This window comes from Arachis ipaensis, chromosome B5 (genome assembly GCF_059453495.1).
Source record: "Arachis ipaensis isolate K30076 ecotype BB chromosome B5, ASM5945349v1, whole genome shotgun sequence".
Lineage (NCBI taxonomy): Eukaryota > Viridiplantae > Streptophyta > Magnoliopsida > Fabales > Fabaceae > Arachis > Arachis ipaensis.
This window is the reverse complement of record NC_142440.1, coordinates 14,740,633-14,761,000: the sequence shown is the minus strand read 5'-3', so window position 1 is coordinate 14,761,000 and position 20,368 is coordinate 14,740,633. Positions and strand designations below refer to the sequence as shown.

General features: G+C 37.9%; 4 protein-coding genes across 4 annotated transcripts; 1 reads left to right on the top strand and 3 right to left on the bottom strand.

Annotated features, from left to right (window-relative positions):
- Positions 1-5,453: 5,453 nt before the first annotated feature.
- Positions 5,454-7,489, bottom strand: LOC148563434 (uncharacterized). Its single transcript, XM_088488942.1, has one exon. The coding sequence runs from the start codon at positions 7,359-7,361 to the stop codon at positions 5,454-5,456; it is 1,908 nt and encodes a 635-aa protein (XP_088345068.1). The 5' UTR covers positions 7,362-7,489.
- Positions 7,490-9,259: 1,770 nt separating this feature from the next.
- On the bottom strand, positions 9,260-10,306 carry LOC107643019 (putative calcium-binding protein CML13). The gene has a single exon (XM_016346556.3). The coding sequence runs from the start codon at positions 10,070-10,072 to the stop codon at positions 9,629-9,631; it is 444 nt and encodes a 147-aa protein (XP_016202042.1). The 5' UTR covers positions 10,073-10,306; the 3' UTR covers positions 9,260-9,628.
- Positions 10,307-12,231: 1,925 nt separating this feature from the next.
- On the top strand, positions 12,232-15,182 carry LOC107643018 (Leucine-rich repeat protein kinase family protein). The gene is made up of 4 exons (XM_016346555.3): positions 12,232-13,030; positions 13,151-13,411; positions 13,505-14,356; positions 14,499-15,182. The coding sequence occupies exons 1-4, from the start codon at positions 12,601-12,603 to the stop codon at positions 14,978-14,980; spliced, it is 2,025 nt and encodes a 674-aa protein (XP_016202041.2). The 5' UTR covers positions 12,232-12,600; the 3' UTR covers positions 14,981-15,182.
- Positions 15,183-15,378: 196 nt separating this feature from the next.
- Positions 15,379-18,848, bottom strand: LOC107643017 (Glycine cleavage T-protein family). The gene is made up of 5 exons (XM_016346554.3): positions 17,851-18,848; positions 16,494-16,747; positions 16,258-16,356; positions 16,012-16,170; positions 15,379-15,924 (listed from the first exon to the last, which is right to left on the bottom strand). The coding sequence occupies exons 1-5, from the start codon at positions 18,321-18,323 to the stop codon at positions 15,683-15,685; spliced, it is 1,227 nt and encodes a 408-aa protein (XP_016202040.1). The 5' UTR covers positions 18,324-18,848; the 3' UTR covers positions 15,379-15,682.
- Positions 18,849-20,368: the final 1,520 nt, after the last annotated feature.

Below are 20,368 nucleotides of genomic sequence, written 5' to 3'. Positions count from 1 at the left end.
AGAATATTAAAAACATTCTTCGCTCTCTCTCTTTCATATTATTCTCCTTCTTACATACTTTATAATATTATTAAATATATTAATTGATATAATAGTTCTAGTGAATATTATTACTATAGTTATCTAATTATATTTTTATATTTTATATTTGTTATTTCTTTTTTATTTATTTAAATATTTTACAATAATAAATGAGTAATTAAATTACAGCAGTGTTAGGAGTCAGTACTTTTTTAGATTTTGGAACAACAAACAACCAATATTTGAGAAAGAATCTTCAACAAAGATAATATTTGTAAGACATTTGGAAAAAAATGATAGTTGCTAGCGGAAGGATGGCTAATCAGCCAAATTAATAATGTTATGGATAGCATTACATTGTCGAGATTGAGGATGCCACGTGATCGAGTAAATCATGAAATTCGTGCGTTTTTCAAGAATGACAATTTATTGTTTTGCCTAGACGGTAGTTATTATAAAATTATGAACTAAAGATATGAGGTTGAATTATTAAATTAAAAAAATTGGATTGGATTGATGATTAAAGTATTAGTTAAAAATAATAAATTTTATTAATTTTTGAATATTTTTTTATTTTTAAATTGATGTTTTAAAAAATTTTAATTAAATTTATTTTTTAAATATTTTAAATTAATTACATTAATTTTTTTGTTATCTTTATTATTTATAGTATCAAAGTTTATTTATATGTTAAGTAATATTATAATATATATGTAATAATTATAATTAATTAATAATTAATATGATAAATTTATAAAATAAAATTAAATTAATTTTAAATTAAAAAAATTTAATATTTTAATTTTTTAATTTAAAATTGATTTGATTTAATTATATAAATTTATTATATTAATCACTAGTTAAGATTGGTACTGGATGTTGTGGATTTGTAGTTAGTGTGATGTTATTTAATATATTATATTAATAAATTTTAATATTATTAATAATGAAAGTGATAGAAAGATTAAAGTGATTAATTTAAAATTTTTAAAAAGATAAATTTAATTAAAAAAAATTAAAAATTAATTTAGAGAATGAGTAATTTTTTTGGGAAAAATTTGAACATTTGTTCGTATACCACCCTTCGTGACGTGATGTCATTCGCGGTGCGGTGAGATATTGGAGAAGAAAGAAAATCCCAACGCTTCCTTAAGATTTATGGATATTGTTTATGTAAGATTTTTTTTTTTGGTGTTTTGACGGGGCTTAACGCCCAAGAAAATTAAAAATCAATGATAAAACGAGGCAATGATACCCCTCTAGCATCATCATCTATAATGTTCCTTAGCCCTGTTGGCATAGTGTCTATGAAATGAAATCCAAGGCATGCTTGTAAACTTTCCTTCGCAAGCCAGTCGGCGCTTTTGTTTCCTTCCCTATATGTATGACAGAGTTTTACATTCCAGTCTCTTTGTATTAACTGGCTGATGCTTCTTATAATTGTTTCCGGATGATTGTCCCTTTCTTCTCTTTTGCTGAGAATTTGGAACGCAATTTTTGAATCAGTTTCTAGAATGATTTTTTTGAATCCCAAATCCCAAGCTAGTTTCAATCCATGGAGAATTCCCCAAGCTTCTGCCGTGAATGCTGTTCCTTTGCCAATATTCGCCAAGAACCCCGCTATCCATCTTCCACGGCTATCCCGAATCAAGCCTCCACACCCTGCTATACGGTGCTCCTGTGAGACTGCTCCGTCAGTATTGATTTTTAGCCATCCATCCTCGGGAGGTTGCCATGCAATATGTATTTCTTTTTTCTTCTGTGCTCCTTTAAGGATATTGACTTTTTCAAAAGCATTATTGATCCTTTGCAGATATTCTTTAATCCATAAATGTGCATTGTTTGGTCTTCTAAAAGGGGGGTCAAAGATCTCCTTATTCCTCCATTTCCATAGCCACCAGCAAGTCACAACAAATTGGGACAGCCATGGCTGTGCATTAGCACCGATTTCCACTGTAAGATTCCAGCGGATCCATGTCTCGAAGGGAGCTCTATAGAAAGTGGTTATGTGAGAGGGTTTCACTAACTGCCGCCAAATTCTTGATGCTTCTGTGCAGTCCCTTAATGTGTGGAGTAGTGTTTCTGGATTATTGGGACATCGGTGGCAGTTTGGATTTGCACCAAAGATCTTCTGTCTTCTTTCTGAGGTCATCAGCTTGTTTTGAGTTGCTAACCACATAAAACATTTTATACGCTGGGGGCCCTTCCATTTCCATATAAGATTCCAGGTTTGGTCTTGATTTTCATTTGCTTGCGAGAGTGTTTTATAAGCACTGGCTACTGTGAAGTTTCTATCTTCGGAGGGACTCCACATGATCTTGTCCTCACCTAGGCTCTCTTTCGGGGGATGGCATGCAGTAATCTTTAAAATTTTGTCTTCAGGAATGAGCTCCCTTAGAAATTCCAAGTTCCATTCTCCATTTTCTAACACTGCATCAGCCACTTTCATATTGAGAAGGGAAGCGTTTATTTCCTGTACATCCTCAATAAGAGCATTTTCATGATACAACCACTTATCTCTCCATAGAGAAGTCGACTTACCATTTCCAATAGAAAACCTCAGGTTCTCTTTCATGTCTTCTTTGATCTTTATCAAATCTCTCCAAAACTTTGAGTCAGATGCCCTATTTTCCATGTTCAGGATTGAATCTTTTCCCCTTCCATATTTATTGAAAAGGACTTTCGCCCACAGTGTCTCTCTTTCGTGCATTAACCTCCATACTTGTTTCATAAAAAAGGCATCATTCATGATATGAAGCTTTCTCATGCCTAGGCCCCCATTTATTTTTGTTTTACAGAGAGTGTCCCATTTCACAGCATGCAGTTTTCGTGTGTTTGAGTTTTCTCCCCAAATAAATTTTCTCTGGCATTTTTCCACTTCATTGCAAATTCCAATGGGAATTTTTGTATGTAACATATCAAAATTGAGCATTGGGCTGATTACAGTTTGTGCAAGAGTGATGCGCCCTGCTAAGGATAGGCAATTGGCCTTCCATCCTTTTAATTTGCTATTTGTTCTTTCAATAATGCTTTTAAAGTCTTCCTTCTTCTTTCGTTTGTTTGTCAGGTAAGCACCTAAGTATCTTCCTAGACATGGCACTTCCTGGAAGCCGCATATCTCCTTTATGCCTACTCTTTTGCAGTTGGGGACGTTTTTAGAGAATAGAATGGATGTCTTTTCTGCATTGATTTTGAACCCCGATGCAGCTCCAAATTCGTCTAGAGTTTCAAGCACAACTTTCATTTGATTTTCCGTTGCTTCCGCAAACAGCAAGAGATCATCAGCAAAGAGAAGGTGTGATATTTGAGGTCCTCTTTGTCCCGCTTTCATTGGTATCCACTTTCCTTTTGTAACGGTCTCTTCTATGAGTTGCGAGAGCTTGTCCATGGCGATGACAAAAAGGTAAGGGGACAGAGGATCCCCTTGCCTTAGTCCTCTACTTGGCTTGAACATATCAAGTTTCTCGCCGTTCCACAAGATCTTGAAGGAAACTGATGATACACACTGCATGATGATGGAAATAGTTTTTTCCGACATTCCATACTCCAAGCAACATTTTTCCAAGAAACACCAGTTCAAACGATCATAAGCTTTCTCAAAATCAATTTTGATAGCCATAAATGAATTTTTCCCCTTCATTTTTCCCATGGTATGAACCATTTCTTTTGCAATGATGATATTGTCATGGATTAGCCGACTTGGAATGAAACTTGACTGATTCGGAGCAATTCTTTCATTCAAAGTGGGCTTTATCCTTTTGACCAGAATTTTGCTCAAACACTTATATATCACATTGCATAGGGCTATGGGTCGAAATTGAGAGACAAATTCAGGTTGGTTGATCTTGGGTATAAGTGTTAGAAGAGTTTGGTTTACCTGTTGTATTGAGGGGGGGTCTTGCCATAGTTTCTGAATGAAAGCACAGATGGAGCATTGGAGGACCTTCCAATTTTCTTTAAAGAACAACGCAGGGTATCCATCTTCTCCAGGCGCCTTTAGAGAACCTATGCTGTGGATAGCTTCTTCAATCTCACTTGGAATGGGCATTCTTTCTAACATCTGTTTCTGTTCTTCTTCCAATCTTTTATATTGCCAGCTGCATCGAATAGTGGGGCGCTTTGGTCTTTCATCTCGGTATAGGTCAGTGAAAAAATTTGAGACTATCGATTTGACAGCTTCTACCTCTTCACACCAGATACCATTATTGTTCCTCAGCTTCACTATCTTGTTCTTCCTTCTGCGCACCAGAGTTTTTGTGTGAAAATATTTAGTGTTTCTATCTCCTTCTACTAGCCACTTTTGTCTGGATTTTTGTAGCCAGAAGATCTCCTCTTGATCAAGGATTTTTTCCAATTCCTCCGAAAGGTCTTTTTCCAGCCCATCAAGAAACTTATTCCTACCATAAAGCCTGGATTTTTGTATCCCTTGAATTCTATTCAAAAGCCTCCTCTTCTTTCGAAATATGTTACCAAAAGTTTCATTATTCCATTTTTTCAGACTTTCAGTTAAATTGTTTAAGGCTACTGGAAAGTCATACTCATTATTCCAAGCACTTCTAATAACATTTGGGAGGTCTTCATGTGTATTCCACATGGCTTCATACCTGAAAGGTCTCTCTCCTTGGATACTAGTCTCAGGTCTTGTGTGTAGCAACAAAGGGTGATGGTCTGATTGTATTCTTGGCAGCACCTCCACAAATGCATTTGAAAAATTTGTTCGCCACTCTGAGTTGCATAAAGCTCGATCCAGCCTTTTATAAACTCTTTCTTGGCCTTCTCTTATTCCCCCCTTCCATGTGAATCTTGATCCTGAATAACCTACGTCTATGAGGTTGCATTTGTCAATCCAGCCTCTGAAACGTCTACACGCATAGGCATCATTTCCCCCTCCTCCTTTCTTCTCACTTTGCTCTGCGATGTCATTGAAATCACCTATCATCAGCCACGGTAAGTTCATGTTTCTTGAGATGTTGTGCAAAAGCTCCCACATTTCTTTTCTTTGTGCTTCCTGTGGACTTGCATACACAGCCATAAGGCTCCATGTCCTCCGCTGATTGTTTTCAATTTTCATATGCACAAATTGCTTGTGCGTTGACATAACTTTGATTTTGAGATCATCGTTCTTCCAGAGGATCCAGATCCCTCCAACGAAACCGACAGCTTCTTCGACAATGGCATGATTGAATCCCATTGCCTTAATCACCTCTCTTCCTTTATTTCCGCTACATTTGGTTTCTACCAGAATAGTGAGGTCAGGTTTCTTTTGGTTTTGCAACTCCTTGAGGGTGCGAATGGTACTTTTGCTCGCTGCCCCTCTAATATTCCACATCATGATCTTCATTATATGACGCAAAAGTCTTATCCAAAACTCTAAGCCAAAACAAAGGCACCCTAACCCAAAAGGTTGGGAAAGCAAAGAGGCTCAAGGCCTCTTAATCATCATGCATATCCTCCCTCGTTAATGAAGGAGGTACTTCTTCCTGTGCTTCTCCTTGGGCTGGTTCCCTTTCAAAAACTTCCATGGCTTCTACTAGATCTTCTGAATTTCTGGCTCCAAAGTCTGGCGGGACTGGGTCAGGCGGTTCCTCCATGTCGCAAGCCTGTATTCCAGTGGCCTCAACCATTTCAGTGATTTGAGAGTCTTGAGTTTGGTTGTTGTTTGCCCAATTTTCTTGAAAATGAACGGCTTTGTCAGTAATGTTCATGCTAGTATCTTCTTGGGTTTGGGTTTTAGTCTTCGTTTGGGTTCTTTCTTTTCTCATGGTTTGGGCTGTTGTAGGGGCAAGAGTTGGGTTGGTCTGGTTTTGGGTTTCTTGCATCTTGCTATTTGTCTGTCTTGGTTTTGGGCTATTTTTGTGGGTCTGGTTATTTTCTTGTGGGATTTGGTCTTTTAGTTTTGTAGGAGTATTCCTCTCTAGAGCTCCTTTATTTCTTTTGTCTTTTTCTGTGGTTGCCTTGCTTCCAGCTGGATTTGTCTTATCGCTCTCATCCTTCTGTGGTATCACCACAACCTCATTTGTCTCCTTGTCTCCCTCCACTACCTCATGCTGCAGAGCTGCAAAACGAGAGGTGTACTCCCCGTACGACAAAACTTTTTCTTTTCCTTTTTGGCCGTTACTGGTTCCCTCTCCATTTTTCAGTAATTTCTTCCCCCTTGTCCTTTGGACTAGCATCCAAGGGCCGAATCCGTTATTCTCCTCTGCAATTACGCCTTTGCCCTTACTTAACTCCCCTTTTCCAATTCTGCCCCCTTCTTCTTCCTCCGTCCCTGCCTTTTCGTATCCCATTCCTTCATTATTGTTACTGGCTTCTGGTTTTTCTTGTGACCTTAAGCTTGGGCATGAGGATTTTTCATGTCCAAAGCAGCCGCAGTTGAAACACACCATATGGAGGCCTTCGTATTCCACTAGATGAGTGATACCATTGATTTGGTATTGAGACACCAAGGGTTTGCTTAAATCTATCTCCACGCAAATTCTAGCATATTTACCTCTGGAGATGTTTTCTGTTGTCATGTCAATCTTCATGGTCCTCCCAACAATGTTGCCAATCTTCTCCAATATTGTTCTATTGTAATACTCTATCGCAAGGCCTGGGAGACGAATCCAAGTTGCCAGTGTATCTATTGTTGCTGTGAGGGGGTTGAATTCTGGTTTCCACCATCTAATGGTTAAGTAGTGGTCAAGAATTTTCCAGGGCCCCTCCATGAGTGCAAAATCCAAGTCTTCCATATTGTAGAATTTCACAAGGAAGAAATCATTTCCGAGATCGATAACGTCAATGCTGCCGTTCTTCCCCCACATTGTCTCTAGTCTTCTTTTGAGCGCCAGAAGAGAAATTCTCCTTCCCAGGAGTTTAACTATGATTGATTCCCACCATTCCTTGCAAATTTCTTTTTTCAAAGATTTGCTGATCACCAGATTGTATACCCCATTTTCAGTTTTTTCAATGCTAATTTCCTGTTCTTCGTCACTCTCCTCAGCACTTTCTTCTTCCATTTTGTCCTCCTGAAAATCCTTCTCTGCTTCGTTTCCACTTTTCCCTTGTTGTGCTTTTCCTGCCCTGACAGCTTGGGCAAATGATCTCTTGCTGTTTTCTTCATTGTTTGCTCTCATCACTTCGATTACATGAATATCTGCTTCTGCTCCTTCAGTACCCCTTTCTTCTTCCATCCAATCTTCTTTTCTGGCTACTAGTGTAGAATTTCCAGTAAATTCTTCTTCTTCTGCTATCTTTCTCACCTTCTTCAAAGACCTGTGTAGCAGCTCTCCTTCCGACCTTGCGCTCAGCCTTGGCCCATGCGGTCTAGCAGCTCCCCCTCTCACAAAGCCACCTCTCATGGGGCTATCTTCTGTTATCGCAACAAACCCTAGATGATGAAGAATAACACCTAACTACTATTATTTTGTTTTAACTATCCATTATTGTTTATGTAAGATGTAGGGAGATTCTGTTCACCCAACCGCTATCTACAAGGGCCTTGTCAATAAAAGTATAAAATTAAGCATAGCCAGGACAGGGTATGTAGGGCTGTCAAACGGCCCATTTAGCCAGTCTAACATAATATTTGATTAACAAGGATTAAGGATTAGTCACAAATTCTAATACGGCCCAGCAGCATGGTCGCTATTATCCTTTGGTGATAAATTGAATAATTTTCCATGATAACCCATCAGAATATCAGAAGATTAAGAATAATAGTTATTGCTAATGCCCAACCCAATGGAGGCAAACTTGGATTGCGATTGAAAGATTTAGGCAGGGTCTTTTAGAATAACCAAACTAAAGCCCTTTTATAATGAAACTGCTCAACTCAATAAAGACACAACGAACTAGCTTTGTGAATACGCAAGCGATGGTTTGAGATCTTTCAAAAGCTAAATCAAACAGTATGTTAAAATCAAACACCATATATAATACGAATCCCATTAATTCGAAACAGACATCCTAGCATCTTTAGGAGATGGGCACCGTTTCCTGTATAACATATTAGTACCATCTTTACCAGGATTTTACGACTTCTAAATGTCCAAAGCTAAATAAACAGAGAAAATAATTCGAATAGAGATGAATTCAGCCATAAATTTTAAACAGAAGACAAGGAAAATCTGATATATCCCTACTGTTAAACAATCTCTATATACACCAATATAAAAGGTTTAAAATTTCCATCAGGTAATCTCAGAACAGGATATAAAAGTTCCAATAACTTTGAGATTAACACAACACTAAAGGGGCCCTACAGTAGAACAAGAGTGAACCAAATTGGTAGATGGGAAAAGGGCAGTGTTTACAGCAATAATAAGAGAAAGGCCCACAAGAAGACACAGAAACACAAGGAATGCAACGTCAAAATACTTGATAAACACCAGTGAGATATTTATAGGAAAATAAATAGCGCACAGGAAAGACATCAATAATTCAGAGTCCATTCGTTTCTAGTAAATGAATACTAAAGTCTCGAACCAATGCTTGAGAAATGTATGATATAGAAATTCATCACGACAAAGACAGTAATAAGAGTACAGACTACTACCTAGAAAATTCGGCTGTGCATAGGCACTTAATGAAATTTTAACTACAAAACTTAGATTTGCAACGTCCATAATTTACAAAGCATGACATGAAATTGGACTATCATTAACCTGATTAATAATGACGAAGCAGCACTGACCCAACATCATTTCGTGAGAGACGTAACTCCCATTTCAGCATAGTTGCAGAGTTTTTACCCCTCATTCACCTGGCTAAAAGGAAATCTCCCTTCAGCAGCTCCTAATATTTCATTCCCTTGAAAGTAACAGACAATCTAAATCTAATATTGAGATTACACATTAACAATTCCACATAAAAATCCTATTTTAATACTCCAGTCTAAGTCTGACCCAACCATTTGATGGAATAATAATAATAACTCTCACAGGCTCACAGACATATGAAACAAGCTCAAAATTTCACATTAATTTCTCACAGACCTATCAGCGTCCAAAGACGATCTTTGACTCTTTCCTTTTACTTTACATCACAAGAATTGTGTAAGCTACTTATAGTTATAGACCATCTCCATAAAGCTTGTCACAGGACAGAATGATTTGCGCCTTCCTACACCAAACTTAGTAATTTAGACTTTAGATACAGGTTTTATTACTTAGTAAGATTGGACCACCTTTCTTCCGTTCTTTATACTTCATTCCACTTCACTCGAAACTAGAACACAAGTTTGATATACACACACACATTTGCGCAACCATGGCCTTAGTCTATTTAGCCAATAAACAATTACAGCAGAAGCAGATAAAGACCGCTTCGGATCTCACCATACACATATATTCAATCCAAGCAACTTTTGAATCCCTAAAACCACCCGTTGTTAGCTACATGATGACATTAATATGGCAAAAAACCAAAATGCGCATAACATGGTTAACCCGTTCGTCCACTAAAGGAAACGGCACAAAACAAAAACCAAACATGACCAAAAATAAATAAATAAAAAGAAGAAGAAAAAACAGCAATACCGAAATAGCTGAGAAAAAAGAAAGAACACATTTAGGAAAATCCAGAAGCAGAGCGAATGGAATTTGCAAGGATCTGATATGTGAGGAGTTTACTTAGCAACCATTCTGGCGATGAAATCCTCGTAACGGATCTTACCATCGGGGCCAACATCAACCTCCCTGATCCACTCGTCAAACTCAGAGGGCTCGAGCTTCTCGCCGATACTGGTGAGGATGTGGCGGAGCTCAGAGACGGAGACGTAGCCGGTGTTGTCCTTGTCGAGGACCTTGAAGGCGTCGCGGAGCTGGCGATCAAAGGGCTCAGCCTTCATGTGCTTGGCCATCAGATCCAGAAATCGAGGAAAATCGAAGGGTGCGGTGAGGTTCTCTTCGGCGATGATGGCTTTGAGTTGTGCCTGGGTGGGGTTGCCGCCCAGTGACCTCATAAGGATCCCAAGCTCCGACGGAGCGATCCGCCCGCTGCCGCTCGTATCGAAGAGAGTGAAAGCTTCCTTCATCGAAGCTACCTGCTCGTCGCTCAGATCCTTACCCATTTTTCTTTCTTCTTCTTTCGGTTTTTTCTTTTTACGCTTCGCTTTCTATTCTCTCTCTCTCTCGCGGCTGCAAACTGCAAAGGTGAAATTGAAAATGCTAATCGTCCCTCCTTTCTCTCTCACACTCGCGATTTGATTTTATTTGCTGAATGACTATAATGCATCTTGCTTTTTCTATTTCCTTTTGGTTTTCCTTTTTTTTATTTTACAAATTCGTGAAGCCCATGGTTTGACGACGTCGTTGGAATCATGTTTTGCATTGTTGAAGGTGGAGGGCCTACGACACGTTGTGTGACAGCGAATAGGAATAAGGGCTTTTCATTTTTGGGCCGGAAAGCCCATCAAGACTGGGAAATGTGGAGCATCCGTGCATGCTGACCATCAATTATGTCTGGACTCTGGACTATTCGGAGTTGGAAATTGGAATAATATTCTGCACCCCTTATCACTCGCGTCTCCCTAGCTTCTAACACTATCAACTATTCGAATTTCGACCACCACCCATTTTTATTTCATTTTATTTTAAGAGTACACTACTGAATCTTCTTTATTTATTTATTTTTTATAGTATTTTTTAATCCTACAAGTCAAGGATTATTTTCACGTTATATTTATTTAAAAGTTTGTTATTAACCAATAAAGTATAACATTTACAAGAAAATTTAAACTTCAATATTTATTTGAATAGACTAATAAGCTATCTATTAAAGAGTAGTGAAATTTATAACGACGTCAATTTTATTTGACCGGAAAAAAAATGTTAGTAATAATGAGGCAAAAGTGTTCATCATCTTTTGCTGGCATTTTTTTTTTTTTGAAGTGAGCTCAACTTTGGGCCCGTTATTAAGTGATTAATCCAATACTACTAGAATTTAAGCTCGTTCCTAATTAATATAACTAGATCAGTATAGTGGGCCGGGATGACAGGCTCGCCCGTGGCATCTCGGTGGGCTTCGTTCACGCAGGTCATGATGTTGTTGGACAACATCATAATCTTCTGAAATGTACCTATTCAGTATTCATTCATGAACATGCAGTCATCACCACTCTGCATTAATTTTGTCCACAAAGTGCTTCTATCACCCAAAAACAGTCTCGCCCTCACATAAATAGTAATTATTGTCCACTTTCCCTTTTTCGTTGGGATAGGGTCATAGGGAGGACCACTTGCATTTTGTCTGGCTATGATTTCGTAGGAGTAGTTAAATGTAAATATTAAAATTTGAGGTATCCGTATCACACTCGAGAATCAAAAGATTGGACATTTGGCAAACTCACTTATACTTCTTGAGATAATAATTAAGTGGTGTGATGTTAATACGTTTAAATTATTGGTCCCATTTAAGAGAATCCAAGTCCAAGAAACAGTTACCATTTTTGTCAATATGCAGAAATTTGTCAAAGTTGAGGAAGGTTGGAACGTGGTTAAAAGTTGAAAACCACATCAGTAGTATAATTGGCTACCTCAACTTATAATCACACAATTTAGTTTATAGTTTCCTTATTTGTAATCCGTTAATGTTTAGCTGTAAAGTTATCAGTTTATTGCTGCCAAAGTTAGGTTTAAGGTTAGGTTTCCCTCCTTGACATCCTCTTCCATTCAATTGAAATTTAAAGTAGCCATAAAAATTTCGGAAGAAGGTGACATTTTTTTTTTGCCTTGCGTATTATTTCAGCTAACAAATGTCCTAAAAATATATTTTAAAATGTTAAATGTAAAGATTTACAAATAATTAACTAATATTTCTAGAATACTTGTTAGTAAAATTATTAAATTATTCATTTTAACGGTGGACGGTCGATGTGCAATACCCAACATTTTGATTTATTTTACCCTTCCTGTCAAAGTTCTGATTATGTTAAATTCATTGATATAAATTACTTGGTATTTGGTATTTTACTACAGAACTCTCTAACAAACTTTTGAATTAAATATAAGAGGACAAAAATAGCAAAGACTAAAACTTATAGAAAATTTTGATTGAAAATGAATTAGTCAAAGGTGGTAGGTCCATGGCACCCATATATTAATTCAGGCTTTAATTTAGCACTAGATGTTGTTTTCCCTGGCAAGTGGCAACCCTCCCCGCCGACTATCAGCACTGATAAAATCCATTTAATTATTTTCCCCCTCAAAAAGAATATATATATATATATATAAGTTAACTTAGAGTCAAGACTGAGATTAGAGAAATGCAAATGTGCACCAACTTACTTTAGCCTGTCAACAACTCAAAAAAGTTATATCAATTAATTATGCAACCTCGTTGAAAATGTTTCTCATTAGCATAGCTAGTCTTCCCATTTTCTCCACTATAGTAGCATCTATCAACTAATTACAAAATCATAGACTAGTAATAATAATAGCAACTTCATATATAATAAAGAAATATCAAGCAAGGTGTCAAGTTTCAAAATCATGTTACAGTAGGAACCAAATACTAAAGTTAGATTCTTTAGGATACTGCCTCATACGGGTGTTTCTCTTTTAGCATAGGTTTGACAAATTTTTACACCAAAAATCAGCTATGAATTCCCTTGGTTTCCTTCTTTCATTGCTTGTTCTGGTTGCATTTTCCATTGTGCAGCTGGTTCATGGAAATGCAGAACTGAGAGCTCTTATGGACTTGAAATCCTCATTAGACCCGGAGGGAAAGATCCTTAGCTCTTGGAGCAGTGATGGTGATCCATGCAGTGGCTTGTTCCAAGGTGTTGCGTGCAATGAGCACCGCAAAGTGGCCAACATTTCCTTGCAGGGAAAGGGACTTTCAGGGTGGTTATCTCCTTCTGTGGCTGAACTTAAATGCTTGTCAGGTTTATACCTTCATTACAACAACCTTTCTGGTGAGATACCCCCACAAATTTCAAATCTTACTGAACTTGTTGATCTCTATCTCGACGTGAATAGTCTCTCCGGAACCATACCTACTGAGATCGGCAACATGGCTAGTCTCCAAGGTAAGTATATATATTATAACATTCATATTTTGATCTTCTTGGTCTATGGATAATTGGATATCAATGATCCAACATTGAGTTAAGATCTATAAATTAATACTTGTTCATTATACTATGCAGTGGTGCAGTTAGGAGACAACCAATTAGTGGGAAGTATACCTAAACAGATTGGCTCCTTGAAGCAGCTTAGTACTCTTGCATTGCAATATAACAAATTAAGTGGCGAAATTCCACTAAGCTTGGGAAACTTGGAAAAGCTAAGCAGGCTGAATTTGAGCTTTAACAACTTCACTGGTATGATTCCTGCAACATTAGCTCATCTTGAGCAACTCAAGGTTCTAGACATTCAAAACAATTCAATATCAGGGTTTGTTCCTTCAGGTATGCCTCTATGGCTCTACCTTCTAGATATTTCTCTTTGTACATTTTTTTAGTGCATTTAAAGTGACTTGCGTTTTGAACACGAAAATGAAGGATTGAAGAGACTGGGGGATGGATTCCAAGGTGCAAACAACCGAGGTCTATGTGGAGTTGGGTTTTCTACTCTGAGAGCTTGCAACAAAGATCAAGACATGAAAGTTAACCATATTGATGACTCAGACCAAGATCTACCCAAAAATGATGATACTGAAAACGCTCTTCCAGAGCCTGCAAATGTGAAATTGAATTGTAACCAGACTCATTGCTCAAAATCAAGGAGGTTTCCTCAGGCTGTGATCACAGCAGGTCTTGTGACAATCACACTCACATTCTTCAGCGTTGGATTTCTTACTTTTGTCAAATACCGACGGCAAAAGCAGAGGATTAGGAATACATCAGACTCATCTGAAGGGAAACTTAGTCCTTGCCAGCCTAAAGACTTCATCAGGAAAAGTCCATCTCCACTTGTTAACCTTGAGTACCACAATGGGTGGGATCCATTGTCTAACCAAAATCTAAACCAGGTTAGATTTAATGTGGATGAGGTAGAGTCGGCAACGCTGTACTTTTCGGAAGCCAATTTATTGAGTAAGAGCAAATTCTCAGCAGTTTATAAGGGAGTACTCAGAGATGGTTCTCTTGTGGCCATTAGAAGCATTAACTCGACATGCTGCAAAACTGAGGAAGCTGAGTTTGTGAAGGGGCTGACCTTAGTAACCTCACTGAGACATGAAAACCTTGTTAGGCTCAGAGGTTTCTGCTGTTCAAGAAGTAGAGGTGAATGTTTCCTGATCTATGACTTTGCCACCAAGGGAAACCTGTCTCAATATCTTGATATGGAAGATGGAAATGGACATGTGCTTGAATGGTCCAAGAGGGTCTCCATCATCAAGGGCATTGCAAAGGGTTAGTTCTTCCTAACTTGCATTATTTTTCTCTAAGCGAAAAAGAAATATTCAAGATTATGTTATAATACTTGATTCAGAAAAGAAAGAAGAAAATAAAAGAAATAAGGAATGATTGTCAATGGCTATGCTTTTATGAGCAGGTATTGGATATTTGCACGGTGATGAAGCAAGCAAACCTTCACTAGTACATCAGAATATTTCAGTTGAAAATGTTCTCCTTGACCAGCAGTTCAATCCGTTGATCATGGATGCTGGGCTCCCCAAGCTTCTTGCAGATGACGTTGTTTTCTCAGCTCTGAAAGTAAGTGCCGCCATGGGGTACCTGGCCCCTGAATACGTTACTACAGGACGCTTCACTGAGAAGAGTGACATCTATGCATTTGGTGTCATTGTTCTTCAAGTTCTGTCTGGGAAGAAAACTGTAGGTGGTTCGATACGGTTGGCAGTTGAGTCTCTAAGATTTGATGATTTTGTTGACAGAAATCTGAGGGGAAGATACTCCAAACATGAAGCAACAATGCTTTCAAAGCTTGCAACTCTCTGCACCCATGAGCTTCCTGACCAAAGGCCAACCATGGTGGATGTGATTCAAGAGCTGAATGTGTTTCCTGCTAATTCATGATGATCTACTACATTTCTACCCCAAAGGGTATCAGGAAAAATTGAGGCGTTTCACAATTTCTGGTTCCGTTCATGGCTACTATTTTCATGAACATATGCAGTATTTTTTTGTTAGTTAGCAACTGAAATAACAATGACCAAATATCTGTAAATTTGAGTTGATTCGTCTCCTGCTATTTCAAACCATTTGAGATTGTTGAATGATATTCTTCGAATGTAAAACGAATGGCTCCGAAGGTAATAATTAATATCAGCACAGCATACATCGTGATTTATTGTTGAATTTTCTCGAAAAAATATTTTGTTCTTTGATGAATTCTACGATCTGTTGACTTCTTTAAATGTTATATCGTTTTTTCTGCTGCATTGTTTGTTAAAAATTATAAACCAAGCCACCTATAATCAAATGACCTATTAACAATATATGTATGGTTTAAAGTTGAAAGTGGAAACAAGCAAGATGATGGCCTTCCCAACACAATTGTTCTGCGTTCAAGTTCTTTAGGAGACAATGCCAAACTACCATTACCATAACGAAACTCATTATGCAAGAAAATTCACAAAAGTCGTCTGCATTCTTCTCCCTAGCCAGTGGAAGGATCAGTATTTATTTAGAATTACATTAACTCCCTGTTTATGAGCTCTTCTATTCACCCACAAAATTTTTATTTGACATGCTTGCCCCTTGAACAAGATTAGAATTTTAGGCATAAGCAGTTTGTTGCTGATCTTGAAGCCATTCAGAAGGCCACCAATCGGGTTTACTAGCGACAACCTTCACATCCTCTTGTCCTTGTATGGATAATGTATTGGACCCTTTAAAGGCATCATCTAGCCGCAAGAGCCCCAGCCCTTGACATCCCATGGCGGTAGTTACTGTACCAGTCTTTTTGCCAGATGCAGTGTTCATCACTTCTGACCCAGGAATCACCTTGTTTTCTACTTCTGAAAACATGCAAAAGGAATGGCTCAGCCCACATACTTTGATTGTTTATATGCAAAAAAAACACCAAATACTCCTTGAAGCAATACCTTTCCCATCATCATCGATAAACTTTAGAGGAACTACACGCTTCCTTATCACCCCTCTGTGGTGTGTTCGAGCTATGAGTTCCTGGCCGACATAGCAACCTTTGTCAAAGCTAATAGCATTAAGGCCTGCAAGATTGTACTCTAGTGGTACTGCCTCACCTGGACATGATCAATCAATCAAGGCTTTGTGAGACGGAATGCGTCAGAAGAATTCTTTATTTATACAAGGAAAAACCATATACACACCTTTCGGGATCTCGCTCGATCCTTCTGCTACCCCTTGCTCTATTCTCCACAAAAGGTAATTCTGTTCATCTGTTTCTTTACCAGCCTCAACAAGAGGTGCTGAAATGCGCAGACAAGAGAGGGGATTTTATTTTAAAGTAAGTAGCTATGGATATGTCACAATAACAATCATATTAAGAATGTAGCCAACAAAAGCTATAAAAATCTTATCAGCAATAAAGGAGCAGATGACTAACGAATTGTATTCGATGGGAAGATCCCTCTGAAACCCAGACAGACCAATCTAGGATCCTTAAACCACTGCCATCCAATATTATTTGCACGTGAAGATGACACTCCAGCATTGTCCACACCAGCACCCCAGCCAAGAGAGGCAGCTTCTGGTTCTTCTTTGTTGGAGGACTTAACAGGAACACCAGCACCGTAACGCTGCCAGCACGAGAATTGCTCTGTGACATCATCAATCTCAACCTTTGACCTCAACCGGTATCTGCAGCACTAACATGTTAAGGGTCTCTGCATAAGAACCCAAATAATACCAACAAAATAGGAAGAATAATAACTGCAATTAAGAAGCACCAAAGCATAAACTTGCTATGAACGCCAGAAAAACAATAAACTTAGGCAAGCCCTATGATCTTGTTTGTGCAAGCTCAGTTGAATTCATGATGCAACTATTCTCATATCAGCAACATCATGTCGATGAAATCTATCTTAGTACTCTTGTATTAACAGTCTTATGGCAATGATCACTTTGCAACTGACAAAGACTAATAGAAACAAATTGCAACCCTGAATGAAAGCATTCTAAAATTAATCACCATAACAAAAACGTCAATCAAAACCAACCATACTAGTAATAATGTTCACTTTCTGTCTCTTAAAAGTTAAATCCCTTTTTTCCTTTCCTCTTCTCCTCGTCTTCACGCACTTCTTGCTTCCTCAATACATTCATTGACGATCTCAATTTCAATTCTATGAGAAAGGGGGAGCAGAGCAGCAAGCATGCCTATGTCCAATTCTAATTCTTGTGCTGCCGACCACGAAAATTTCAAGCAAATTACCTGCAACCTTAGCTCCTCTTCCATAGTTTATTCTTTCTCAACTATTATTATATACTGCAAAAATACTCTGTTATTTACGCTGTTATGTTTAGTTACAATTTTGTTGTTCAACTTCATTTTGATGGCTCAATGCTCATGCTGTCCTATTTATGATGTTTTCTCATTTTTGTTCGATTCTCTGTTCGGGGTTTAGCTTTAGCTCTAAAGTATGAGCTCATAGACAAGCACTAATTTTGCATTATGGACAAGTAGATATGCAGCAACTGCTGGCAACTACATTGGTACATGGGTTGCTTGCACGCAGGTACTAATAATGGACAAACTAACCGTACAGATAATGTCTCACTCATGTAAGAATCACAAGATTACATTCTGAGCATTCATTGTCATTTCTATCACCAGCTAATAAATACTTTTCCACCATCATTGAGTGGATGCAGTTACTATGACAATAGGAGAAAATTATTTAGCGGACTTATAGAGAGAATAGTAAGCAGGAAAAGCAGGATGAGAGGGTAAATGAGCTCACTTCTTTAAGGTGTGAAGCAATTCAGCCAAAGCAGAAGCATCCACATCGGCGAACAAATCAAAGGGATCATGAGGGTCGGAGCCAGGGGCAGTGCCGGTATCATCAAGCTTGGTATCAGGCTTGGGGGGCTTATAGAGGAAAAAGTCATAAAGGAATCTTCCCTGAGGGGTCAAAAGTGCGGCGTATAGAGGAGGGACAGTGGCCACAGGAACATTGGGCGTTGGCACATTCGCGGTTTTCTCACCCAGGGGTTCACCGAAGCTGCGTACATCGTTGCTCAACAAACCCTGAAGGAACTTGAGTGTGTCAGGACCTCGGAATCGGATAACACCCCGCGATTTCAAGAGAGACGCCACGGGACCAGCATCCAATAGCTGCTGGGTTTCGCGGTGGTCGGAGAATTGTTTAAAGGCGGTGTGGTGGATGCTTCTGAAGCGCCCATAAATCGATTTGGTGAATGCAACGCGATTCATAGATACTACTGTTTTGTCGCAGTGTTTCGGAATCGTGGGAACTGGAAACAGTGATGTTGAAGTTGAAGAAGAAGAAGAAGAAGAGGTGTGAGAGAGACTGAGGGAGGAGGTTTAATTTGGATTTGGCATGGGCGCGTGGATAGATTGTGGGTAGACACGTTGGGCTAGAAGGTGTTCGATGAAAGTGGCGTGTGAGTGTGTAGGAAATACGCTGATATATTCTGATGCTATTAGCCACAATACAATGTTAGGCAGCACTTATGACTTATCCAACCCACCGCCACAATTTCTTTTTCTTTGAAAACTATCTTCTCCAGGAAAAAGGCATGAGGCATGGGGGATTGATTAAAATTAAGAACTTAGAAGCTGATAATGCGTATCTCTCTAGTTATCACCAATACATGGCAACCTAACTAATTAAAATTGGTGCTAGACCATGCAATCAATTTCATTGTTGTTTGCTTATATTAGAAGGAGAAGAACAGTGGCAGAGTTTTGTGTGGGCAAGGAGGGTCATGGAACCCCAAAATTTTTGTAAAAATATTAGTAATTTTACTTTAAAAAAAATAAAATTAGTTTGTTTAATTAAATTGATAGGGTCAGTCTAAAATCAGCTTTTGGGCGTTTCTGATGCACCATGATATTGGAAACGTTGATTTAAATCGGCGGAAAATCTAATAATTTACATTCATCCCATGAATAACTTGCCAGAAATTAGGGAAATAGATATCAAGTCTTTGAATATTCCAAAACCACCCCAAGTTAATTGTGAGGTAAATGAAGCATTGAAAGCGGCAGAAAAACCCTACCGTACCTTCACAGTCAGTCCGATAATGTTATGGAAGACTTCCAACGACATGCTTGGAAACAAAGTCTTGGATGATGGTTGCCGGCTTTACCAATGGCAACATTGAAGAGAAGAGACCATGGCATCGATCTCAATGATGGCAACGAGAATGAAGAAGACAACCAGTGATACGGTGGTCATTAACGTTTCTGCCACCTCTCTAACTGCTTCCTCAAGTTCTCGCTGAGCAGGCTATTAATTTTGTTCTAATTAATTTTTTTTTGAGATTGCTTTTCGTTTTAAACAAAGCTTTCTATTCTTGATTTTATTTTGTAAAATTCTACAAGTTTTTCATGTAATTAGATCTTCACTAATTGTACTTTTGAGATTTGAATTTGCACAAATTCTTTTTTTTTTTTTAAATTCAATTTCAGAACAATAACATATTCAACTTCATTGACAAATTCTTACCCATAAGAGATGTTAGAAGTTAGAACCAGCATTGGAGCTGGTTTCATTTATCCATTGGTTGGAACAATAAGCACCATGCCGGGGCTTCCAACTAGACCATGCTTCTATGACATTGATCTTGATACAGGCATACAGCAGCTGAAAAAGTCAGTGGTCTCTCCTAAAATCAATGATTAAACCTTAAGTGGCACATGGATGCTATTGATGACATTTTCTTTTTCCAATTTTGTTAATGTTATGTTGTATCTTCTAGTTCATCTGTATGAATATGAATAATGACATAAAGCATTTAAGCAGATGTTGGGACTCAAATTTCAAGAAAAGAAGGTTCTGGACTAGAAAAATTAAAATTCATCATATCATATGCAATTTAGCATTTGCTAAAACAAATTTATATTTCAAGGCATATTTATTCTTGGTATTGCTGTACCTTTTAGTTTTGTTATAGTGAGATGAGTATGTTATGTGCAGGTTGAAACTGTATATTCATCTTTCATCTAGCATTCATAGAAATAAGGGCATTCTTCAAATAGAATTTTTTATTCATTATTGTTAATCTGTACAAAACAGAACAGGGTTCATTTTTATTTGCAATTTATTAGTCAACTCAAAACATAGAATGAAATTAAATAACCAGGTTGCATAGTCATTCCTCCTCACTTTGAAGCATGTTTACACCTTTTATTCTGTTTTTTTTTTTTTTTGTTTTTTTTTTTACATTTTCAATTTTTAAGCTTGAATGAGCCTTAAAGAATTCTAAATAATCATTTAAGCAAGATGCTTCAGA